Source organism: Lepidochelys kempii, chromosome 11 (assembly GCF_965140285.1).
Source record: "Lepidochelys kempii isolate rLepKem1 chromosome 11, rLepKem1.hap1, whole genome shotgun sequence".
NCBI classification, from domain to species: Eukaryota; Metazoa; Chordata; order Testudines; family Cheloniidae; genus Lepidochelys; species Lepidochelys kempii.
Genome location: NC_136390.1, coordinates 32,479,979 through 32,506,563, shown reverse-complemented (window position 1 = coordinate 32,506,563; position 26,585 = coordinate 32,479,979). Strand labels below are relative to the sequence as shown.

The 26,585-nt window shown below is 41.7% G+C and overlaps 1 protein-coding gene across 4 annotated transcripts in view; it reads left to right on the top strand.

The window, feature by feature from the left end:
* The window catches only part of WDSUB1 (WD repeat, sterile alpha motif and U-box domain containing 1), a 70,624-nt gene extending 44,752 nt beyond the window's left edge, over positions 1–25,872 (top strand). Inside the window, exons 10-11 of one of the 4 annotated variants that reach the window (XR_012154266.1) lie at positions 15,333–15,522; positions 17,892–18,032. Coding sequence is in view for 3 of the 4 variants with exons in the window: in XM_078847937.1 (XP_078704063.1) it covers positions 17,892–18,032; positions 24,791–24,963 (314 nt within the window). In the remaining variant the exon portion in view is untranslated. Of the gene's footprint in view, positions 1–15,332; positions 18,033–24,790 lie in introns of those variants that run through there. The other 3 variants (XM_078847937.1, XM_073305555.2, XM_073305556.1) reach the window with 3 other exon arrangements.
* Positions 25,873–26,585: the final 713 nt, after the last annotated feature.

The window sequence follows — 26,585 nt, the reverse complement described above, 5'->3', positions numbered from 1 at the left end:
CGACCTTGAAACATTATTGATAGTAGCTGTGTGGTCCAGCCATGATGGTAGTTTAGTGATAAATTTTATTTGACAACATAATTGACACTGAGGCTGGGTTGTCAGATCAAAAAGGAGAATTTTCTATTTCCTGGCAAACTTACATATACTATTCACTTATTGGAATGATGACTAAGGAAGAAAAATATTCTTATGAATTTTTCTCAGTGTAACTAAGGCCATGTCTACATAGCAAGTTACTGCATAACAAGCCAGCACCAGCTTGCTGTGCAGTAATCACCTCTGGGAGCATTGCTACAGCACACTGAAATGTGCAGTAATCCGTAATCCTCTGAAATACAGTAGTTTAATATATACAATAGCTTAATTCCCTAAAGGCCACGTTACTTCTGAAGGAGAACATCCACATGGAGGTTTGAGGCACTTTAATTTATGCCATTAACACCTTTAGTTTATTCACCTTTCCTTTCCTGAGAGTCCCTGTGTAGACCAGACCTGATTTTTCGGGTCTTTTCATGCCCCAAATGGCTACAGACCCGGGGGGGCGAGTTGTATGGGCCCATGGTGCCCGGGCTCCAGCAATATTCAGGGCCCGGGGCCTGGCTCCACCAATGTTTGGGCCTGGGTCTCTCCCCTGGCCCCGCCTGCTGCCCCTACGCACCTCCCCCTGGCCCCGGAGTTCCCTGCCTCTCCACTGCAGCTCCCTGCTGCCTCTGCTCTGCTGGCTCCTGGCATCAGCTGCCACCACAGGATCCTAGTGCACCCAACCCCTAGTGCCAGGGCAGGCTGACCCTGACCCTGCCCTTTCGCCTCGGACCCTTCCTTTTTCTGGCGGGACACTCCACCAGCACAGGGGCCCCCCCGCCCGCAGTCACTGCTCCTGTCCCACGCTGGGCAAGGGGCAGCCCCATCCCCCACCCCCAGTGAGTCTACAGCGAGGGGCAGCAGCAGGGGAGGAGGCGCACATGTGATGGCAGCCCCATGCCCCAGTACCCACCACAGGGGAGGCGAGGGGGCTTCCTGTACCTGAGAGGGGCCCTAGGAGCTCGTGCAGTGACAGTGGTGTGGGGTGAGTGTGTTGCCAGGGGGATGCAAGGGGGCCCCTCCCTCAGAGCTCGCTGCTGGTGGTGGGGAGAGGGCTGAGGGAAGTCTTCCTCTCTGGCCCCAGCCCCGGGGCAGCCTGCCTGCACCCCAATCCCATCCCCAGCCCTGCCCCACCCCAATCCTCTGCCCTAGCCCTGAGCCTCTCCCATACCCGAAACCCCTCATCCCTAGCCAGAGCCCTCATCCCCCCACACCCTAACTCTCTGCCCCAGACCTGAGCCCCTCCTGCATCATGAACCCCTCATCTCCAGCCCTCACCACACAGCCCTCACCACACATCCCCAGCCTCACCCCTGCACCCCCTTCCTCTGCATCCCTTCCCACCCCCAAAATCCCTCCCAGAGCCTGCACCCCTCACGCCCGCCTGCACCCAAACGCCGTCCCAGAGCCTGCACCCCCGCCCCCTTCCTACATACCCTATCCTGCCCCCAACTCCCTCCCAGAGCCTGCACCCCTCACCCCCTGCCCCAGCCTGGAGCCTGCATCCAGCACCCAAACTCCACCTCAGAGCCTGCATCCCAGACTCCCTCCCAGAGCCCAATCTCTCACCCCTTCTGCACCCAAACTCCTTCCCAGAGACTGCACCCTAGACCTTCTCCCCCAACCCAAACTCCCTCCCAGAGCCTTAGGCAGGTGGGGGGCGGAGTTTGGGGGGGGCGGGTTCTGAGCACCACCAAAATTTCTACAAACCTGCCACCCCTGCTACAGATAGTGGCTTCTTTGCAGTACTTTTTGTGGGGGAGGGGGAATTGCAGGCCCTATCTACTACCTCACTCTTGGTTCTGCATTTCTTTGGAATCGATTCTCTTCTCTCCAAGGTGCCCAACAGCAGTTGTCCACAAGCCAACAGTGTACATCCAGTTATTTCAAAGGGGCACCATCAACTTGAAAGTCACATTTCTGTGAGGGAGTGGTCTGCCTGCCACAGATCCTATCACCCAAAATTATTAAAGCTGAAAGAAGTCAGCAATAAAAAAAATTCAGGGTGTTTATTTTGTGCATTTGACAGCAATTTCTGTAGTCATCTTTTCCTTTGCTGGAAAGACCCTTTAAACATCAACAAGGGAGTTGAAAAACATAGTTTTTCAAGAAAGGAAATATTAGGATATCTGTTTAAACAGTGCTCTATCAGAAAATGGATATTAAAAAATTAGCCAATTTTAAAATCATTCAAGTTGATAGTATCCCTTTAAATAAGTCAGTGTCCTGATATTCCAATATGCTGTACGCTCACAAGTCCCATTGACATGCTTCTGAACATTAGGCCACAAATTTATTTGGCATAGGATAGAAAATAAAATTAATTCACAATTACTTATTTTCTTATTGTATCTAACCAAAATTACAATAGAAGTACCTCTTCTTTCTTATCTGCGATAGGCTCACAACTTGGATTGCAAAGTATGAAAGTGTTGCATAGATAGTAAATAAAAATAGTTTCTCTCAGCCTAAAAGCTTTTAGGATTTCTCCCAGCCTGTCTGACTGACAGTTTAAGTGTGTCTTTAGAAATCTGTGTGTATCATGTCTCAAGATGGCTGGGTGTCTCCTTTTCCACTCCTTGGTATCCTATTCCCTTTGATCTGGAAATGCAGCGTTTACGAGGATTCAGATAGCCAGTTGTGAAGGAGCCACATTGTCCTTTTAGACAGGTTTCAGAGTAGCAGCCCTGTTAGTCTGTATTCGCAAAAAGAAAAGGAGTACTTGTGGCACCTTAGAGACTAACAAATTTATTTGAGCATAAGCTTTTGTGAGCTACAGCCACAAGTATTCCTTTTCTTATTGTCCTTTTAGTCCTTACACAGTAATTGTGTGTTTATTTCTGCAGTTCAGCCATGGTTGATAACTGATATATAATATAGGTGTTTTTCCTTATATTGTTTTCTGTTAGTTTTACATCTTTAGTCTTTACTTGAGTCCTGATTTGCATTTAATAAAAAGGGTTTCTTTGCTTCCCTGCAAAGGCGTTTAATCGAAGAGAAGGCAACCAGCAGAGGTTCACATAACATTTCATTAGCCCCTCTGATTGTTTTTGACACCTCTTTGAAAGAGTGCTTCATTACCATGCAAATAGAACTAGCCTCTGTTCCCAGACTAATTGTCATCTAACATAATATAAAGAACACAGTGATACATTTCACAAGTTTTTGGACAGCAAGATACTGACCATCACAGACATGTTTTCTAGTAAAATACAGTCTCATAGTCAAACAAGGTGCAGAAAATTTGCATTCTTTGCAAACATAGTTGCCTGTTCATTGCAGCTATATGATGACAAGCTTAGAAAAAAGATAGCAGTAATAAGAAGTATATTCTTCTCACATCACCAGCCCATAATAGAAGAGTTGTTTCACCCAGTAGACAGGTCAATCAAGTGTGCTGGTGCCATGGTTTCCCTCAGAGTCCCTTATCTTTCTCCAGTTTTCCAAGAGTTTAGACAAGTTCTGCTTTGCCAAAAAAAAACAACATGGTGAATCTTGATTAAAAGTAGTATTAAAGGGCTTCAGATGGAAACCCCTCAACCCTCCCAGCACAATCAGACTTTCCTGCAAAGGACTTGGAATACCTCTTCAGAGAGGTGTTATGCGTATTGGAGCTCAAAACAGGAAATCTCCTAGGGATCAGCCTCCTAGGCTGTAGCATTCCTTGGCCAGTTGGTACAATTTGTGGATTGTTTTGCATCCAGTTGAGATCAAGAATCCTTGATGATGTCTTCTATGTCTGAATGGTACATTATATCAACCAATAAAGAAGTCTCTGTATCTTGAGCAGGAAAAATAAGGAGCGTCAAAAGTGCATCTCTGGCATGAAAATTACTTACTAGGTTACCAAAAAAAAAAAAAGACTTTTCATCCACCAGTGTTACCCATCTAACAGGAGAACAGAAGCAAAGTGGACTGGCCCAGTCACCAGAATTTTCTCCTACAAAAGTGGTTGTTGAACCCCAGAATTCTTCATTGTGTTTTCAAGACGTGGAGTTCTTTCAACATGGATCTGTTTGCAATGGGGAAGCAAGCTCAAGAAATGTTGCAGTCAGATAAAGGAAGTAAGGGTCTGGAAAACAGGGATTTTTCCATTCTCTGGATAGAACACTTAAAGTATACTCGTCCTCCTCGATCCTTCATCTCTGAGGTGCCGTGAAAAGTGATAGCGGCTATGATGCATGATTCTTTCCATGTTCCATGAGGACCAGAACATTTACCTTTTCTCCTTTTACCTGAATCCAGCCTTGGGCACAGTCAATTTTTGGCACTTGCCAGACTTGGTCAGCATTTTATATTACTGGCACCCAGGAATTTAGGACAGTCAATAGGACAGAGCTGGTAATGCCACCATATAGTTAAAGTTGTCTGACACTTCCAGTTATAAGAATCTGTTTTCAATTTCATATTATTTTGCCAAACTTTAACTATTCAGGCTGAAATTTTCCATGCCAAGTTTCAACAAAAATGGTTCAGCCATTTCCAAGAAATGCAATTAGGGAAAAATACTTTGCCCATCTTAAAATATTTCTCATAACCATTCAGTTTAGAAACTCTAGCACCTCCATGCTTTGAAGTAATTACTTGAAATTTGGCAGGACGGTTGAGTTGGTTTCAGGAATATGTCTATGGGTGTTCCCGCAAAAAATTGCCCAAATTTGGCCAAGTTATCTCAAAAAATTCAATTTGTATATGCTCAGCAGAGGCTTGTTAGTGCGTGGCAGGTACATTCTGTAAAAAATTCATCAGCACTGAGCATGCTGCAGCCCAGGATTTCAGGGGTCTGAGCAGGACTTTTCTTGCAGTTGCTGCTTCCAGTTATTGTGGGCTGCTGTGGTACTGTGGATCTGAGTTGTCTCTCCTGAGCTCTCAGTGCTTCATTGCTGGTTCCCAGACAGTGTGGAGGAGGAATGTCCCCTCTGCATTTGGGTTGGTAAGAGCTGACCCTTGAAGGAATGGGGGTGGAGAGAGTATATGAAGATAAGCAATGAAACTTGAACTGGCTAGGCAAGGGGTTTTGGGGACATTGGGAGACAGGATGAGAGGGAGACTGGCTAGGGAAAGAGACTGTGACATGGAGCCAGAGTCGAGAACTGAGATGAGGAGCCTGGGGAGAGAGATTAGAACGAGAAATTGGGGTGGAGGGAAAGTGAAGTCAGGAAGCCCATAGAGGAAGACTGGGATGAAGAGCTGGGGGGTGGGTGGGTAGTTAGGTTGGTAGACTGGGACCAGTTAAGCGATGAGATGGACTAGACCAAAGAGCTAGGGGCAGGCGTGGGGAGGAGACAGGACTGGCACATAGGGTAGGTGAGAGGGGATGGAGAAGAAGGGGGTCAGGTCTGAGGGGAACGAGGACTGAAAGGTCTAGAGCCTCTAGAGCCTATGCCTTTCAGAACCTGGAATGGAAAGCAAGATTCCTTAGTCAAAACATTCATCTGCTGCTAGCAAGTAACTGTGAAACCCATTGCAAAGTATGTATCTCATTCCTCTCTACTGCTGGTCCATGTAGACAAAGACAGCCTACTACTGCTATCAGTTATTCAACTACAATTCATGGGAATATGATGTCACATGATGGAATTCGTTTTTTCAGTTTACTTGTTTTTTAAACTCGGAAAATTACATCAAAAAACCTATGTCTTATGGAAAGAAATAGTTTGTGACAGTATAATCATAGACTAATGTAATGCGAATACATAAGGAGACCAAATGAAGGTTGCACAGACAAACCTAATTCTGGCATTTTCTAATTTTTGAGTGCTTGACATTGCAACCGTAATATTCTTCTAATGTAGTTTTTTGATTCATAAATAAAATGAAGGAAGTTTACATTGCAAATGAGTTGCTATGGACACTTAGGTCTTTTGGAACTCACTCAGCTGGAGGCATAGTGATTTACTGAGCTAAGGATAATTAAGGATATGATTTGGTTACAGAGACTTTAACAGATTTCCATGACTTCTTCAGCTTGAGCCTCGGGGTAGGCGGGACTCGGACTTCAGCATCAGCCCCACCATGACTATACCCTCATTTTTTTTCCCCATGACTGTTCCATGTATTTTGCTTACTTTTACTGTGACAAAATTGTCTCCATAATGATCATCCTTCTGTCTTGTTGCACGTTTATCAGGCTCTGTAGAGTAGATTTTAGTGCCTTCTTGAATGTGACATTCCAAAGACGAATCCTGAATGCTTGGGATCCAGTATGTCTGAGACCTTCTCCAGCTTGTCCCCCCAGTGAAGATTTGGGGAGTTGTTCAGCATACACCATTTATTCCAAATGGTAATGCTGTGTGCTGGGCTGGGAATAGCTCAACAGAAATCTATCCCAACTACCTGGTTGGAAAATGTGGCTTTTATGAAACTAGTTTTTCAGAAATAATGTTTTAGATAGCTCAATACGTTTTGATTGGAGCTTAACTAGGAGAGGGCTTTTGAGGAGGCAACTGGGATGACCTAATCCTGCTTGACAGAAATTTAGGAAGCCTGTCTGTGTGTTCTAGATTGGGCAAAGATGGTTATAAAAAATATGATTTTGAGGTATGGAAGTAAAAAAAAAAAATTACGATGTTTTGCTTTGCTTTCCTTTGTGTTTTTTTTTCCTTTGTCAATTGCAAATTCGCCTTTGGGCTTATTGCAATATTAACATGCAAAAGACTCTCTAAGACGGGGTGGGCAAATTTTTTGTCCCAAGGGCCACATCTGGGTGGGAAAATTGCATGCAGGGCCATGAATGTAGGGCTGGGGGAAGGGGTTGGGGTGCGGGAGGGAGTGCAGGGTGTGGGAGGGGGTGTGGTGTGCAGGAAGGGGCTCAGGGCAAGGGGTTGGGGCAGAGGAGGGGTGCGGAGTGTACAAGGGGGCTCAGGGCAGGGTGTTGGGGCGCCGGAGGGGTGTGGCACCAGGCTCAGGGCAGGGTGTTGGGGCGCAGGAGGGGTATGGGGTGTGGGCTGCAGCCCGGTGCTGCTTACCTGGAGCGGCCCTGGGGTGGCAGCAGGGCTCAGGCAGACTGCCTGCCTGCCCTGGCCCCGCACCACTCCTGGAAGCAGCCAGCACCACGTCCTTGCAGCCCTGGGGGAGGGAGGGCAGAGAGCTCCGTGCGCTGTCCTTGCCTGCAGGCACTGCACCCCGCAGCTCCCATTGCCCACGGTCCCCATTCTCGGCCAATGGGAGCTGCAGGGGGTGGTGCCTGCAGGTGAGAGCAACACATGTCCCTCTCTCTCCCCCCTTCCTCCCCCCCCCGGGGCTGCAGGGACATGGTGCTGGCTGCTTCGGGGAGCTGTGCGGGGCCCGCAGCACCACAAGGGTGGCAATCCCATGGGCTAGATCCAAAGCCCTGGTGGACCAGATCTGGCCCACGGGCTGTAGTTTGCCCACCCCTGCTCTAAGAATAAACAGGGATTTATTATCATATTTCCATCCTTGTGTTACATGTCATATCAACCTTATAAAGAAATGTGGGGCAATTTTGCTTCTGATTTTTCTTACTCTCTGGCATCTGCTGTCATTTCTGATTAAAATGACTCCCACAACAATGTGACTGAGTTTGAATCCTCTAGCATACATTGTCTGAGACAGTTGATTAATTGTACAGTAAAGCAGGAAGCACTGGTGTGTTAAAAGCATGTTGGCAGATCGTGATAGTTTTGCATGACAGTCTACAGATAAAGTACAGTAGTTAGACTGAATGGTTTGGGTAGCAAACCTTTACTCCAGTAACAAAGATTGAAAATTATACCAGACTAAGAACTATCATTTGCTATATTCAGTACTCTCCCATTGCTGGAAACCCAGTGACAGATTCAAAACCAGCTTCAAACCAACAGGCAAAAAACAGAAAGCTTTATGGTATTGCTTAACATACGCATCTGCGACAGGGATGGATCACTTGATGATTACCTGTTCTGTTCATTCCTTCTGGGGCACTTGGCACTGGCCACTGTCAGAAGACAATATACTGAGCTAAATGGACCTTTGGTCTGACCCAGTATGGCCATTCTTCTGTTCTTATGTTAATCAGTTAAAGTTTGTAATGCACTATTGTATTGCTCTAAAAATCACCAGAATACAAACACACTGTAGTCCTATGTCTGGAGGCTAGTCATTCCCTTAAGTCTCCAGCATTGTTAGAGAACTGTTCCTTGAAAAACATCCCAATGTTTGGCAGTTATGCATGGACCCAAACTCAAACAGATGAGCTCCACTTCTGCAGCAAGAGGCTGTGATGACTTAAAATTCCCATACACCATCTTTATATAAAAGGAGTCAGTTAAATCTAGAAATCCCTGAAAAGTTTTTTAATCAACCCTTCCCAAAAGTCTATGGCCCTCCCTTTTTCATAGTGGTGGATAGCAGTTGTTTATGGGGGGAGGATTTTTTTGTGGGGAGGGTTAGATTTTGCAGTTGCATCCAGTGAGCTGTTCTACCTTCAATCTTAGTAGAGCAAGCAATATATAAACCAGGCAGAGAATTTGCAATAATGTATTCATGTAAATTAGAAATCCCAATTGCAGGCACTAATTATGTGTCAAAGTTTGTAACTGTGCTTCACTAGAAAAGGACAACTATGACTAAACAAATGTACATTTTGATCATACATTTATGAAAAAAGTGTTAATTGTCTGAATTGTGCTTTATTTTTTCATATAAAATGGTGTTTGGTCTGTGGAAGGAGGCTGTATGTATACTGTCAGAATTATTTTCCTTGTGGGTACTACTTTTCTTTGGTTTAAGTCAAATATATATTTGATGCTCTTGATTCATTCACTGAGGGCTTGGCTACACTTGCGAGTTACAGCACAATAAAGGAGCCCTGAGCGCACTAGCTCACTACCCGTCCACACTGGCAAGGCACGTAGAGCGCTCTGACTCCGCGGCTACAGCGCTGCTGGTACTCCACCTCGGCGAGCGGAAAAACGTTTGCTGCACCCCCGGTGTGAATGAGAGTGCATTACTGCACTCTGATCAGCCTCCGGAAACGTCCCATAATCCCCTTAAGTCAAGTGGCCGCTCTTGTCATTGTTTTTGAATCACTGCAGGAATGCGGATATGCCCTTTGAAAGCTCCGTTTCTGACAGCCAGCTGCTTATCCGCTCTGAGACCAGGCAAGCCATTAGTGTGGAATGCTGTGTGTGTGAGAGAGAGAGAGAGGGGCAGGGGGGAGGGGGGTCTGCTGCTGTCTGAATTTACAAGACAGCATGCTGACATGCTCTCAGCCCCTGAAAAACCCACTCTCTCTCCCCCCACATACACACAACACGCTCTCTCTCACGCTCCACCACCACCACCCCCCACTTGAAAAGCACGTTGCAGTCACTTGCAAGTTGGGATAGCTGCCCATAATGCACCGCGCCCAGTGCCGCTGCAAGTGCCGCTAATGTGGCCATGCCAGTGCACTTGAAGCTGTCACTGTGGACAGACTGCAGCGCTTTCCCTATTGCGCTCTCCGAAAGCAGGTTTAACTCAAAGCGCTCTACACCTGCAAGTGTAGCCATGCCCTAAGATTTCTACATGGAGCCTGTTTTGTTCTGGTAGTGGGGCTAAGCGTATGCAATTTTAATGTAGTACTTTATGTAGTATAATAACAATACTGCAATTCTGTGCTAGTTTGCAAATACCCAGATCAGTATATTAGTTTTCTTTCCTTGTAAATCAGAAGGAGAATAAACTGACTCTCAGCCAAACATGAAAATAAATATAATTGTTTCTTACTTCCCTGTATTATCTCTCATCTCTTTTATATTTAGTGGTTGGTTCCTGTTATTTAGCATTTAGTAGTATAGGTTGACTCCCATCTCAAACTGGCCCAGGATGCCACCTGCCATCGCTTATTTGTTAAATGTTCAAATACAGTAACTCCTCACTTAAAGTCGTCCCAGTTAACGTTGTTACGTTGCTGATCAATTAGGGATCATGCTCGTTTAAGGTTGTGCAATGCTTATAACGTCGTTTGGCAGCCGCCTGCTTTGTCCACTGCTTGAAGGAAGAGCAGCCAGTTGGTGCTTGCTGGTGGGGGCTTGGAACCAGGGTGGACAGGCAGCCCCCCATCAGCTCCCTGCTCCCCTAAGGTCCCTGTGCAGCAGCTGCCCAGTAGGCTAGTAGCCGGCAGTTCAGCTGTCCCTCCCCCCACTACCGTGTGCTGCTCCTGCCCTCTGCTTGGAGCTGCTCTGCAGAGCCTCCTGCTTGCTTGGGAGGGGGTGGGGGGGGGAGGAGGGCTAATGTCCCCCCTGCTCCTGCACCCTGCTTACCCCATCTCCATAGAGCAGGGGAGACACACAACAGGGCTCAGGACAGAGGGAGCTTCCTGGTAGCAGCTGCTGGGGTCTCAGCTTGCTGATTAATTTAACAAGGTAGTGTACTTAAGAGTGGTGTCAGCATACCTAAAGGGAAATGTGTACGTCTCTCTCTTTCACACACAGGGGGTGTGTCTGTCTCTGTCTGCCATGCTGTCTCCCCTTCCTCCATTCGTGCTGCCTTGTAGAGTGTGAGGCTACATTAACAACGAGTTAACCCTTGAGGGCTCAGCCAATTGCTAGTTCATCATTTAGCAGTACGGCATTCCCTGGGAAATGTCCCACCCTCTGACTCCACCACCTCAACCAAGCTTCACAATCATTGTCGCTGTGTACAGTATTAAATTATTTGTTTAAAACTTATAGAGTGGGTGTGTGTATATGTATATATAGTCTTTTGTCTGGCAAAAAAAAAATTCCCTGGAACCTAACCCCCCTATTTATGTGAATTCTTATGGGGAAATTTGATTCGCTTAACATCGTTTTGCTTAGTCACATTTTTCAGGAACATAACTACAACATTAAGTGAGGAGTTACTGTAGGTTCCTTTATGCTTTCTTCCATGCTGCCCCTCACGCTGGGGAGAAGCTCTCCATAAATATCAGCAAAACGTGCTCAATATCCTCCATCAAAATCCTCCTTACAACTCTCTTTTGTGAGGCCTACAAATTATTTTTGACAATGCTTAGGCTGCTGGTGTGCTGAAACCATTGCCTATCATGCTGACCAGTATTCTCATTGTTTCCTTGTACTTCCCTGACAGACTATATCCATCTGTTGTCTCTTGTCTTATATTTAGATTGTAAGCTCTTCAGAACAGGGACTGTCTTTTTGTTCACTTCGTACAGTACCTAGCACAATGTGACCTAGTTCACGGCTGGGGCTCCTAGGCTTTACAATAATACAAATAATAATAGAAAATCTCAGGGCAAGGTGTTAATGAAATACATTGTATGAATCGCTGTATACATACTCAATATAAAACTCTATAAAAAGAGTTAACCACGGTGGTGATTAGGGGCTAGTTTTAAGAACCCCATACAGTAACTCTACCAGCACGGTTATTAAAGGGATTAAGCTCTCTTCTTTGTCCAAGTAGAGGCCAGCAAAAGAGGTGGCACTGGCTGTGGTTCCTTTGAGTTGAAGAGCTGCTGGACAAAAGGAAAGTTAATGACTAAATCCACCTAACTTATCACATGCGCTCCAGGGCAGATGACTTCAGCTAAGGGTTTCCCAGGCATACAGGTGCCTAATAAGATTTTTCTAAAGCACCTAACTCCCAGTCATGAAAATCAATCCCTAAATGTCTGTCTTTTGAAAATGAGATTTAGGCACCTAAGTCACTTTAAGTGCTTTTGAAAATTTTACCCTTTATGATGTAAGATCACTGGGAGAACTTTAAAAGAGGAAACCTTGTTTGGTTCCACAGTCCTAAGGAGAGGTCTCCTTCTCTTGTCCTAAGCTGGATAAACCTTGGGATGGGTCCCATACAGTTCTTATGCAAATAAATTATGTGGAATATAGAATTTAGTTGTATCCCAGGACAAAGACCAAAGTTATCTATAGAGATCATCTAAGGGAGACAGAATATCATCATGGACAACCCCAGAAACTGAGAGCACAGCTGTGGAAACTGAGACTGAAAAACTTGTGACTAAGGCTGTCAAGTGATTAAAAAAATTAATCATGATTAGTCGCACTGTTAAACAATAGTAGAATACCATTTATTTAAATATTTTTGGATGTTTTCTATGTTTTCAAATATATTGATTTTAATTACAACACAGAATACAAAGTGCTCACTTTATATTTATTTTTATTACAAATATTTGCACTGTAAAAAACAAAAGAAATAGCATTTTTCAATTCACCTAATACAAGTACTGTAGTGAAGTCTCTTTATCATGAAAGTTGAACTTACAAATGTAGAATTATATAAAAAAACTGCATTCAAAAGTAAAACAATGTAAAACTTTACAGTCTAAAGTCCACTCAGTCCTATTTCTTGTTCAACCAGTTGGACAGACAAACAAGTTTGTTTACATTTGCAGGAGATAATGCTGCCCGCTTCTTGTTCACAGTGTCACCTGAAAGTGAGAACAGGTGTTTGCATGGCACTGTTGTAGCTGGCGTCACAAGATATTTACATGCCAGATGCGCTAAAGGTTCATGTGTCCCTTCATGCTTCAACCACCATTCCAGAGGACATGAGTCCATGCTGATGATGGGTTCTGCTTAATAATGTTCCAAAGTAGTGCAGACCTATGCATGTTCATTTTCACTATCTGAGTCAGATGCCACTAGCAGAAGGCTGATTTTCTTATTTGATGGTTCGGGTTCTCTAGTTTCTGCAACAGAGTGTTGCTCTTTTAAGACTTCTGAAAGCAAGCTCCACATCTCATCCCTCTCAGATTTTGGAAGGCACTTCAGATTCTTAAACCTTGGGTCGAGTGCTGTAGCTGTGTAATGACACTGGTTCTGGTGGGACCCAACTGAGAGTGCCAATTCAGTATAAATTGCTTAAAGCAGGGCAGTTACAGCCCAAGGCTGGGGTTTCTGTGCACACCAAGGCAAACCAAACCAGCCAAACAGAGAAGACTTTGATTTTACCCCACTGCCTAACCACAAGTCACACAAGCAATTCCCTTAGATACTCTAGTTTCCCAGTATCACCAACAGTGCCACTCATTATGGGGACGAATGGTTATGAAAGCCAATACCCCAGTAAAAGAAGAGAGGTTTTCTCGATCCCAAAGGACCAAGCCCCAGACACAGGTCAATAGCCAAATCAGATCTTACCCACAAATCACTCTGTTGCTGATCCTTTAGAATCTAAAATCTAAAGGTTTATTCATAAAAGGAAAAAGATATAGATGACAGCTAGAATTCGTTAAATGGCATCAATTACATACAGTAATGGCAAAGTTCTTGGTTCAGGCTTGTAGCAGTGATGAAATAAAGTGTAGGTTCAAATCAAGTTTCTGGAGTACATTCACAGCTGGGATGGGTCATTCAGTCCTTTGTTCAAAGCTTCAGTTTGTAGCGAAGTCCCTCCATAGTTATGAAGCAGGATTGAAAACCAGATGGAGATGAGGCAGCTGCCTTTTATAGTCTCTTCCAGGTGTAAGGATACCTCTTTGTCCTTACTGTGGAAAATTACAGCAAAATGGAGTCTGGAGTCACATAGGCAAGTCACGTGTCCATGCATGACTCAGTTCTTTACAGACTCAATCCATCGGTGGTCTTCCTGAAAATACCATCCTGGCCACTATGGATCTAGAAGCCCTCTACACCAACATTCCACACAAAGATAGACTACAAGCCATCAGAAACGCTATCCCCGATAATGTAACGGCAAACCTAGTGGCTGAACTTTGTGACTTTGTCCTCACCCATAACTGTTGCACATTTGGGGACAATGTATATCTTCAAATCAGGGGTATTGCTATGGGTACCCGCATGGCCCCACAGTATGCCAACATTTTTATGGCTGACTTAGAACAACGCTTCCTCAGCTCTCGTCCCCTAATGCCCCTACTCTACTTCCGCTATATTGATGACATCTTCATCATCTGGACCCATGGAAAAGAAGCCCTTGAGGAATTCCACCATGATTTCAACAATTTCTATCCCACCATCAACCTCAGCCTGGACCAGTCCACACAAGAGATCCACTTCCTGGACACTATGGTGCTAATAAGCGATGGTCACATAAACACCACCCTATTCCTACCTAATTGCCTCCAGCTTTCACCCAGACCACACCACACGGTCCATTGTCTACAGCCAAGCTCTACGATACAACCGCATTTCCTCCAACACCTCAGACGGAGACAAACACCTACAAGATCTCTATCAAGCATTCTTACAACTACAATACCCACCTGCTGAAGTGAAGAAACAGATTGACAGAGCCAGAAGTGTACCCAGAAGTCACCAACTACAGGACAGGCCTAACAGAGAAAATAACAGAACGCCACTAGCCGTCACCTTCAGCCCCCAACTAAAACCTCTCCAACGCATCCTCAAGGATCTACAACCTATCCTGAAGGACGACCCATCACTCTCACAAATCTTGGGAGACAGGCCAGTCCTTGCCTACAGACAGCCCCCCAACCTGAAGCAAATACTCACCAGCAACTACATATCACACAACAGAACCACTAACCCAGGAACCTATCCTTGCAACAAAGCCCGTTCCCAACTGTGCCCACATATCTATTCAGGGGACACCATCACAGGGCCTAATAACATCAGCCACACTATCAGAGGCTCGTTCACCTGCACATCTACCAATGTGATATATGCCATCACGTGCAAGCAATGCCCCTCTGCCATGTACATTGGTCAAACTGGACAGTCTCTACGTAAAAGAATAAATGGACACAAATCAGATGTCAAGAATTATAACATTCATAAACCAGTCGGAGAACACTTCAATCTCTCTGGTCACGCGATTACAGACATGAAAGTTGCGATATTACAACAGAAAAACTTCAAAACCAGACTCCAGTGAGAGACTGCTGAATTGGAATTCATTTGCAAATTGGATACAGTTAACTTTGGCTTCAATAGAGACTGGGAGTGGCTAAGTCATTATGTAAGGTAACCTATTTCCCCTTGTTTTTTCCTACCCTCCCTCCCCCCACACTGTTTCTCAGTCGTTCTTGTTAAACCTTGGATTTGTGCTGGAAATGGCTCACCTTGATTATCATACACATTGTAAGGAGAGTGATCACTTTAGATAAGCTATTTCCAGCAGGAGAGTGGGGTGGGGGCAGAGAAAACCTTTTGAAGTGATAAACACCCATTTTTTCATGGTCTGTGTGTATAAAACATCCTCACTGCATTTTCCACTTTATACATCCGATGAAGTGAGCTGTAGCTCACGAAAGCTTATGCTCAAATAAATTGGTTAGTCTCTAAGGTGCCACAAGTACTCCTTTTCTTTCTTTACAGGTGGCAGCCATGGCCCACATGCTACCTTGCAGGTTCCCAGGATGACTTCTTATGTGGATTGGAGTTTTCCAAGATCCATTGTCAGTTAAGTGTTTCTTGATTGGGCACTTAATTTGCACATTCCTTTCTCAAGAAGCTGACCAATTCCTTTACTAAGGCTACTTCAGAATCAAAACACATCGATTTACAAGTACATAGCAAATATTTATAACTTCAACTACAAAAATTATGCATGCATACATACTGTTAGCATACTCATAACCAGCAAATCATAACCTCTCCATAGACCCCTTACACGACAACCTTTATACAATATTTGCTGCAAATATATAACACTAGTTGCAACAGTGATCTGTACAGTTACAGATTATGTCAATAACGTCACAAGCTGTTTTTAGAAATCTCGTCTTGGTACCTTCTTTGTGTTTTGTCAAATCTGCTGTGAAAGTGTTCTTAAAATAAACAGCATGTGCTGAATCGTCATCCGAGACCACTATAACATGAAATATATGGCAGAATGCAGGTAAAATAGAGCTGGAGACATAAAATTCTCCCCCAAGGAGTTCAGTTACAAATGTGATTAACGTATTTTTTTTTAATGAGCGTCATCAGCATAGAAGCATGTCTTCTGGAATGGTGGCCGAAGCATGAAGGGGCATACAAATATTTAGCATATCTGGCACGTAAATACCTTGCAATGCTGGCTACAAAAGTCCCATGTGAATGCCTGTTCTCACTTTCTGGTGACATTTTAAATAAGAAGTGGGCAGCACTATCTCCCGTAAATGTAAACAAACTTGTTTGCCTTAGCGATTGGCTGAATGAGAGGTAGGACTGAGTGGACTTGTAGGCTCTAAAGTTTTGCCTTGTTTTGTTTTTGAGTGCAGTTATGTAACAAAAAAAACCCGACATTTGTAAGTTGCAATTTCACGGTAAAGAGATTGCACTACAGTACTTGTGGGAGGTGAACTGAAAAATACTGCTATTTTTACAACGCAAATATCTGTAATCAAAAATAATATAAAGTGAGCAGTGTACACTTTGTATTCGGTGTTGTAATTGAAATCATTATATTTGAAAATGTAGAAAAACATCCAAAATTTTATAACAAATTTTAATTGGTATTCTGTTGTCCAACAGTGCGATTAATTGGGATTATTTTTTATCACAATTAATTTTTTTAAGTTAATTGTGTGAGTTAACTGTTTTTAATTGACAGCCCTAGTTGTGACAGTAACAGATATCTTAGACCAGGATGAGCAAGACTGGTCATACTGCTTCACCTAAGAGATGCCACAGTGGCAAATTGCACATGATAGGAGTCAAAGTGGCCACTCTCTGTTTCCTGAGAGGAAATGATTAAAGGAGAAAAAGGCTTTATAAAGACCTAGATGGGAATAAAAGGGATTTTGGAAATGACAGTATGTGAAATCCTGAGAAGAAAATGCTATATTTATGCAACAATACTTAAATCTAGAGTATTTTGTTAATTTGTCTTGTTCTGATTTGGGGGATATCCCATTTTGGTGCCTTTGCAGCTGTCTGTGAACTCGCCTTTCTGTCAGAAAAGATGAAACAACCTGAAAATGAGGCTATTATAGCAAATCTGTTGATATGCATGTATGAAACTCCATAGACAGAGTTGAGGGTCTCGTTTAAAGGACTCCTACAATAATCACACAGATGGTCATTAAGGGAACCATAGGGGATAAGCACTCCTTTATCCTGACAGGGACTAGCAAAGGAGCCAGCTCCTGTCAAACTGTCAGAGGTTCCTTCCTGTTGCAAAGCAGCTGCATAAAGCGGGTGGGATTAACCCTACCCAGGCTCACCTAATTCATGAAAGGGTATGTCTACACTGCACCTGAGAGCAAGCCTCCCAGCCCAAGTAGACAGACTTGCATTAGCCTCAGCTCAAGGTAGTTTGCTAAAAATAGCACTGTGGATCTTGCAGCTGCAGTAAATATACAAGATAGCTCAGATCCAGAGGGTTGGCTGGATTTGAGACCCTGAGTTGCTTTCTGAGCCACAATGTCCACACTGCTGTTTTCAGCGCACTAACTCAAACCCTAACCCTAACCTGCAGTGTAGACATAGCCCTAATGCAGTCCAGTGCATGACTTCAGACATGGGCTTGTCTACACTAGAATCATGTTAAACACGTGTTAACTCATGCTATGTTAAACATGACGTGGCACTTTGGACTGCACATCAGCTGTTAGCTGGTCGTCACGGTTAACCTGATACTCTGCTAGATTCGGAAAATAGGTGATGTTTTAAAATACACTGGGAAACAAGTTTTGCTCAATATATTTTTGAACATCACTTGGTATATAGTGTAGATAGCCTTTTATGCCTTAAAAAACAAGTTAGTTGGTCTCTGTCAACCATGAGGAAAAAGTTAGAAACGATGTATTTACAGAGCTCCTGAAATACTGGAAAGGTCTTCCAGTTTGCACCAGAAGCAATCTCTCTGCCTGGGAATGTGTTTGTGTTTCAGAGGTTAATGTGCCAATAGGAAATATGTTCCAAGGATTCTAATCTATCATCCCTTTTCAGAGTCTCTAGGTTTACGCAGTAAAGTCTTCCGGAAGATTGAGGAACTGAGGATCAAGGTGGATTCTGTTTCTCTTGGTATTCCAGATGAATTCTTATGCCCTATAACTAGGGAGCTTATGAAGGAGCCTATCATTGCAGCAGGTATGTCTATGAGCTACTTCAAGTTTATTAAAGCAAATTGTTCAGGTGTAAAGATGAATACTGGGGAACTATTAATCAATATATATCTTGAAGAATGATAAGTACATGCATTCTGAATTCCTAGTATCCTTATGTGTATTCAAATTTCATCAAGGTAAAAAATAAATTTGTTTCTGCTCTTCTGAATATTTGGCTTGTGAAATCATGCTTCTGGTATTAAGATACATAAAATTTTGTAAAGGGCCTCTTATTTTGTGCCTATGCAAATTGTGTAATTACAAGACTAATTACGCAGTTGTTTTGCACAAGTGCAGGAAATGAGCACATACAAAAGTAAACCCCTTTAAAAACCTGGCACTGTATGTCTGTCAGTAAAAATAGAGAGGATATATGAAATGTATTATGTCACCTAAAAAGCTTGGATGGAACTAGAACCACAAATCCCACTGCAATTCAAATAGATCCTGGATTTATCAGATGTGCTGCATCTGTTAGTAAATGTTTATGGGATTAGGCCCTAAGTACCCAGATGGGGAAGAACTCATACATCTGTTGCCTTTGCAACTGTAACTCAGCCATAATGATAGTCTTTTATTTCCAAAATTACATGCTGTTTTTTCCACAGGACTTCTGTCTCATACAGTGCACAGGATAGACCTGCTGTGGGGATGAGTCAGGGTTGTGTACAGAAATTAATTCTTGTCTGTAGCACAACTTCTTCATTTGTTGCAGAGTTGGAAGGTATGTAGTGAATAAGATGGGATTACAGGAAGACAAAGGATAGTATCATGGTTAAATCAGTTGAATCCTGCCCTGGGTAATTGGTTCTATCCCTATCTTTGCCACAGAGTTCCTCTGTGATGCTAGGCAAATCACTTAAACCAAACTTTTCACTGATTGTGTGCACCTCATTTCATGTGTGCCTGACTTGAGACCCTGGTTCTGATTTGCAGAAGCATTGAGCACTTATAGCTGCAACTGAAGTCAACAGAAACTATGCTTTGACTGTATAAAGTGCCTGTATAATGTTCTGAAAAATCAGGTCCTAGGTGTGTCAAATTAGGCACCCAAAATTAGTGGACTCTTTTGACCTTAATCTCTCTCTGCCTCAATCCTCACCTATAAAATGGATAACGCCCCCTCATCTTATAGGGTGTTGTGAAAATAAATTAATTATTTGTGAGGCACTCAGATATTGCAGTGATGAGTGCAAGAAAAAAGTCCATGAGGAAATTAATTTTGTCTCCACAACAGGACTTGATTAGTGGGCAGTAAATAAGACCTAGGGTTACACATGGAAAATGAAGATAAAAAAAAAAAAAACTGGATAGCTGCTCATTAAATGAGCACTCTCCATCCTACGCACTAAATGAGGCAGAGATCCTGTGGAAAAATAATATGTGATCATGGAATTAAAAGCTGTATCAGAATGCATATGCACGGGGGCCGAGTTAAGGTTACAGGGGCAATCTCAATTCTGGCATTTCCAAACTTTTGAGTACTTGGTTCTGCAATCTTAGTTTTCTGTTAACATAGTTTTTATGTGTAAATTATATATATAAAACCCAATCCAACTTTTGTGCACCTCATGCATCACAAGAGTGATGGGTATGCAGGTGACTTTAAGGGGGGACTCGATCACTGTCTATAAGTACCTACATGGGGGAACAAATATTTGAAGAGCTCTTTAGTATAGCCAACAAAGGTACAATACAACCCAGTGGCTGGAAGTTGAGGCTAGACAAAATCAGACTGAAAATAAGACCATTTTTTTAACAATTAGGTTAACTAGACATTGGAACAGTTTACCAAGGGTCATGGTGGATTCTCCATCACTGGCAATTTTTAAATCAAGATTGGATGTTTTCTCTAAAAGATATTCTATAGGAATTGTTTTGGAGCAGTTCTATGGCCTGCATTAAATAGGAGGTCAGACTACATGAGCATAGTGGTCACTTCTGGCCTTGGACTATGTGAATCTGTGAAAGTCTCCTGTGCTCTCACTGATTCTGGGGTGCTGGTCCAGTGCCCCGCATAGTGTAGAACTTCTTGAAGGCTGATTTACATTATGTAAGCTGCTGGTAAGCCAGCTGCAGATGGTTGAAGTGTAGGGATGCCTTGCTACTCCCAAGGCACTGAGGAACAAGGAGAGAGTGGCACTCCTATAGGGTGCCACATCACCACAGTATTTCCCTACATAGAGGGAGTCGGGGTGAATGTAAACTTGATTTGCCTCACCAGAGCATTGCAAACAACTGTGGTGGATTTGAGGATGTGGCGCTTTTTCTTTCTTTTTTTTTTTTTTTTGGTAGCTCTTGTGGATACCATGAGATTTTTTACACTCTTTGGAAGTAGTCACTGTATGTTTGATCTATGTTCATGTTACTGTATCTCGTGACATTTTTATATAGAAAAAAAACAAAACCAATGATTTTCAATGAAAGTTGACAGAAAAATATATTGTGCAGATCAAGCAGTGGAACACCAAACTAGGAAATGCTAAACAGAAATAATACTTTAGTTCATTTCAAGAAACACTAGATGGACTTTTTTTATTTTAATGGGTTTGCCATATATTACTTCTGCTGCATGATAAAACATTTTGCTTTTACTGACTTTAAGAATTTAAAAGTCCCTGCTCCTTTTAGTGCTGTAGTACAATGAGGAACATGTTAGAATTATCATGATTTTTATTTTGGTAATGCCCAAGACTAGATGCTTTATGGAAAAGACAGTGTTTGCCTCAGAGAGCTTAGAAACTAATAATAACTATGCATTTTACTAAATTTGTTTTGAAGAGGTAGTATCAAAATAATTATATACCTGTGGGTAAAATATTCCAAAGTGTTTAAGTTACTTAGGAGTCTAATTTCCATTTTCAAAAGTGACTTAGGCAGTTTGGGCCAGATTTTGAAAGGTATTTAGGTACCTGACTCCCACTGATTTCTAGGCAGCTCTGAAAATCCCTATCTGCAACCTTAGGCACCTAAATCCCTTGGAAAATCTGTCTGTTAGCATTTAAGTGATTTAGGAGCCTATTGAAAATTTTACCCCACACTTTTTTTATATTGTTAAAAATGTGTATAATTTATGCTAGTTGTTACTCTGTGCATTTCACTGAGATTGCAAATGAAACAAGCCTGATCTGTTTGTAGTCAGTTTTCAGGTTCTAGTTTTTATGATGTCTTTTAGTGCTGTTCTGTTTGTATTTCCTGTGCTGGAGGGGAATGTTTAAATTAAGAAAAGTGTGTTAATAAATAAAAATAATAATAATATTTGTTAAGATAAATTAAGATTTGGACTAAACTAAATTGACAATGTTAATTTAAGAGATTTAAAATATTATTAAATCTGATGGTTTGTATTTCACAAAATCTATCTTGTTACGGTAAAATGGTGGGTTTTTAAAATAATGATATCGCTTTTATGCAGTCTGGTAAAGCACGGCTCTTACTTCCTATTCTGCTTTAGTTTAGTCAGAAGTTCACTTGTAACTGATGCACTGAAATAATTATATTTTGTGGGATGCATCAATTCTGTTACAGTTGATGTGTGATTAATATTTCACAACCCCTTTATAGTTTCTCTCTCTGATCTCAGAATCAATAACCTAGAGCATGCTAAATATAAATATTCTGCTGCATTTCTAACTTTCTTAGAGGTAGATTGTAAACAAAATTAGTTGCAAATGCTTATTGAGGCTCAGCATAATGCCTTATATTTTCTCTAAAATGTTTTATTGTCAGTGTTTACTTTTGGGGAAAATGTGTTTGACTTAAATATAGCTAACCAACTGCATTTGCAGTAAACTGTCAATGCATACATGAATTTTTAAAAGGAGCTGAGTGAGCAGTGTTGTTAAAATGCAGATTGTCAATTGCAGTTTACTGGCTAGTCATGTCATTGTTTCAGTGCTTCTTATTTATACCTGAAAGGCTGTGGGCACAGGGGACTTTGCCTAGCAGCTCTGATGATTCCTTTGACAGCTTTGTGATGAACTTTGCAAAACAATTTTAAAGCCTGTATTGAAATGTAATTAGTGATAGAATAGATCTGCTGAGAATCCCTCCTTTCTTCACTTATCAAATGCTCAATGGGAGGTATTTGTTCATCAATAGAAAATATTGTTAATTCTTCCACAGAATCATTTTGTTTTATTATAATATTTTTAATCCCATGGAAAGATGATTGCTTTAAAAAATTCTTGAGAGAAATACTAAGAATAAAATGAATGCTATCATAACTTGGTTTCACGTAACATTTTATTTCAGAGTTTCTCACATTGACATTTCATGTATGTATTAATTCTACACAGCATTTTAGACTAGATGAAAAGTTTAAAAACAATAGTACTAATTTTGCTAGCAAGCAAAATGATCAATGATTTAACTGTAGCTCAATCACAGAGAGTGAATTCAGACCAGTAATAGTGATAAAAATGCTTAGCAGTTGCTTTGCTACCAATGAGAAGATTATGATTATCTCTGCTTCTATAGTTCCTATTATGTGGGAGAAGGAGGGAAAGTCAAGATTAAAATTTAAAAACTGCAATTGAGAGAAGCTTTCTATCTTGGATGGCTAACTACATTTTGTTGCATCCCTGCTGGGAACAATTTCTAGTCTGTCTGTAACTATCTACATGTTGGGAATTTAGCTATCCAGGACGAATATGCTATTTCTATAGGGGATGCCTTGTGTATGGTAAAACCTGATAAAATCACTAATCGAGGGACAGATAAGATGTGACAGGTTTGAGGGGGGTAGCCATGTTAGTCTGTATCAGCAAAAACAACGAGGAGTCCTTGTGGCACCTTAGAGACTAACAAATTTATTTGGGCATAAGCTTTCGTGGGCTATAACCCACAAAGACAGCCTTTCATAAAGGAGGAGGCTGAGAACATTTATTTGAAAGGTTGAAGGGAATCCAGTAAAAGCATTTTACAAACACGTTTTTGTAAAATACTTGGAACGCAGATACTCAATAAAAGCAATTTTTTGATGCATAAATGGTCACTGGTAGCTAAATATTGATCTGTCTGGGGGTAATCCCTAGACAGAGGTGACATAAAAGTATAGGGTGAAATCCTGGCCCCATTGAAGTGAGTGGGAGTTTTGCCATTGACTTCAATGGGCCAGAATTTCACATACAATGTTTATTATATTTAATTTCTATCTTGTGTTTTAGAAAAAAACTTAAATCAATACACAGAGAACAGTCTCCCCTCCACAGATGGTGTATTGTACCTGATGGGTATAATCTGTGAATTTATGAATAACGCAATTGCAGTCCCTTCCATGACTACTTAGACCAGCGAAGGATTTAGGAAGAATGTGTGTGCTTATATTAGACTGTATTTAGTTAGACCTTGTCTACAATAGGAAGGTTCTGTTGATAAAATTATGCTAGATATACTAGAAAAACTGCTCACATAGATGCAATAATATCAGAATAAAAATGATTTTTACTGGTTCCCTCCAAATAGCATAAGCTATACCAGTATAAGCATTTATACTGATATAACTATGTCTATGCTAGGGCTTTTACCAGCATAGCCATGTCAGTAAAAATTCACACCGCAATCAGTCTAACTATGTCGGTAAAACTTTTACATGTAGACCAGGCCTTAGTTCAAGATGTCAGTGTCCTGTAGCCTCCAGAAAGAATTCTCTTTATATTCATCACAACTAATCCAGGTCTATGCTAGAAATTTTTCTATTTTGCTAAATCAGTCAGGGGTGTGATGTAGTGTGATTTGTGACAGACATAGCTGTGCCAACAAAAGCCTCTACTGTAGACTGTGCTTTTGCCAGTATAACTTATTTCATATGTGGGGGTGGGGGAATGGGGACACAGGTGACTCGAATAAGCAAAAGCGCAGTTTTGTTAGTATAAGCTGCATCCACACTAGGAGTACTTTGCCCTGATAGTATGCCCGTAAAGCTATACCAGAAAGGCCTTCCAGATGCAGACCAGGCCCAAATCCTGTCTGTTTTTCTGTATCACATGGGATACTACCTTAGGCACTGAAGTCTAAAGTGTTTCATCTGATCTCAGCAGCCCTTGAATTATTTTGGGGCAGCCTGTGATCACATTGGGGCTACCATGAGATTCTCTCTTAAGACAGGGGTTCATTTAATACACATGGGCTTTAATACTGGCATCAGTGAACTGGCTTTGCTGTAACAGTGGCATTTTGTTAAATTTGCAAGAATTTTTTTTATAACTGCACTCGAGCTTCTGATAGGCTTAAATTAATTATAGAAAACAATGTTAAAATACTTAGTGTCTAACTACAGTTGACATCATTTAAAAAGTAATCTGCTGCAGTTATACTTGGTGTTGATCTACCAATACAGTAGGACATGACAGAATTTCTGGTGGTGTACTTTGTTCACTGTAGTTAAAAATCTAAATTGGAATACTTATTTTCATGAAAAAACTGCACTTTTGCTGCAGAAATAAAGGGTCAGATGATAATACAGAACCATACATCCATTCTGTACAGAACATGGAGTGTCGTGAATAAAAAGAAGATCTTTTGATTTCTATGGGGTCCCATATTATCTGGCAAGTCCCATCCTATGTGCTCTGGCAAGTCACTTAACCTCTGTGTCTCAGTTTTCCCATCTGGAAATAATCCTTCCCTGAATTCCAGGGGGTATTGTTGAAGCTTAATCTTTACTATCTAACGTATATTAAGAGCCTTGGATGGACATTCCTATGTTACTGCAATTTTAATTGTATTTTCTCTTTATAGATGGCTATTCCTATGAAAAAGAGGCAATGGAGAACTGGATCAGCACAAAGAGACGGTCTAGTCCCATGACAAATCTCCCTCTCCAATCTCTTATACTTACACCAAATAGGACTCTGAAAATGGCCATCAATCGTTGGCTAGACACTCAGCAGAAATATAATGAAACAACTTAGTCTTGAATACACCAATTGTTCTGTCAAATTAATTGTAATGAAATTATAGGTAGTGGCAGAAAATAACTATCAGAAATCTTAAAACACTAGAAAGGAAAAAGGTAAGCTTTTCTCCATGATGTCTTTAGTCTGTAACTCACATAGAGTCCCTTAAATACAGAACTTTAAACCAAAAAAAAAAAATTATTTTGGTGCCTAATAAACTATTAAAATTTCTTTTTAATATTTGAGCTTTAATTACAATATTTTTGTATAAGAAAGTTCAAATGCTAATTGAAAATATGTAGGCTTGGCAGAATTTGATTTTTATTCTTTTATAATTTCATTGGATAATTGTGCTTATTTTTAAGGGTCTTTTTTCAATTTTTATCAGTTTAAATTTTCACAGTTGCAGGGAATTATTTAATGACACTTGATGTTGAGATTCAAAAAGTTAAAGCTTTATAACTGTTAAACAAATTGTCAACATCACATGTCAAAGTATTCAAAGTGAATATCCTTAAATCACAATCTAATACATTCTCAAGCACCATTTTTCCTAGTTTGCCTATCTGTAAATTTTGATTATCAATGGAAATATTTTAATTTTTGTGTGTACGATGAAATTGATGTTTGCAGACATTTATTGATTTTTAAAAAAATCTCATCCTTCCAAGCCTAAATATATGCATGCTTGAAAAAATAAAGTTGTCTGTTAGAAGTAGCAATACTGTAATGTCTATTTTTGAGTGTGTCTCAAAATATCTGGTATATTTAACTACTGCAAACAAAATAAGTGTGTTAAGGTTGCAAAGTCAACCACCCAAAAGTTAGGAATTGCCAATATTAAGGCTGCCTGTGAAACCTTTATTCAGCCCCTTTGTGCATATGTGCATGATATATGATATAGTCTTAAATTACATGATTACATACTATTTTTGACTCATTCAGTGAGTGCATCCCCATCTGTTTCTACCCATCAGATGAGTGAGGTCCTGGAACAGCCTTCCAATACGAGTTGTGAGGGCAGACAACTTAATTAGTTTTTAAAAAGAGCTGGGCAATTTATGAGTAGGATTGTGTGATGTGGTTGCTTGTAACAGGGCAAGGGGAGCAGCTCAACAGCCATGTGTTTCATTTCTAGTTTGTCTTGTGTTCCTAAAGTTCATGCTTCAGGGTTTCAGCTGGTCACCTGCTGGGGTCAGGAAGGGATTCCTTCCCTGTCCCCATCCCCCTATGCATTCTCAGGTGTTTTTGTCTTCTTCCTCTGGAGCATTAGGGATGACATGGCTGGAGATGGGATATGGGGCAGGACGGGCCAGGGCTCTGAGGTTACACCAACATTCTCTTAGGTGCTTGGCTGTTTGGTTCTTGCCCACATGCTCAGTGGGTATTTGATCATCCTTTATGGGGCCAGGTAGGAATTTTCCCCAGGTCACATTGACAGGACCGTGGCGGGGTTTTGCCTTCATCTGCAGTTTGTGGGTGGGGATCACTTGCCAGGATTATCTGGGTATATCTCACTTAATCATTTCCCTGCCATTGGAGGGACCTCAAGCACTGGTGCACCTTGGTCCTTGTTATTTGCTGCCTGTGGCACATGATAGTCTATTCTCCTGTGGGTCTCCTTTACTTCGATTTCA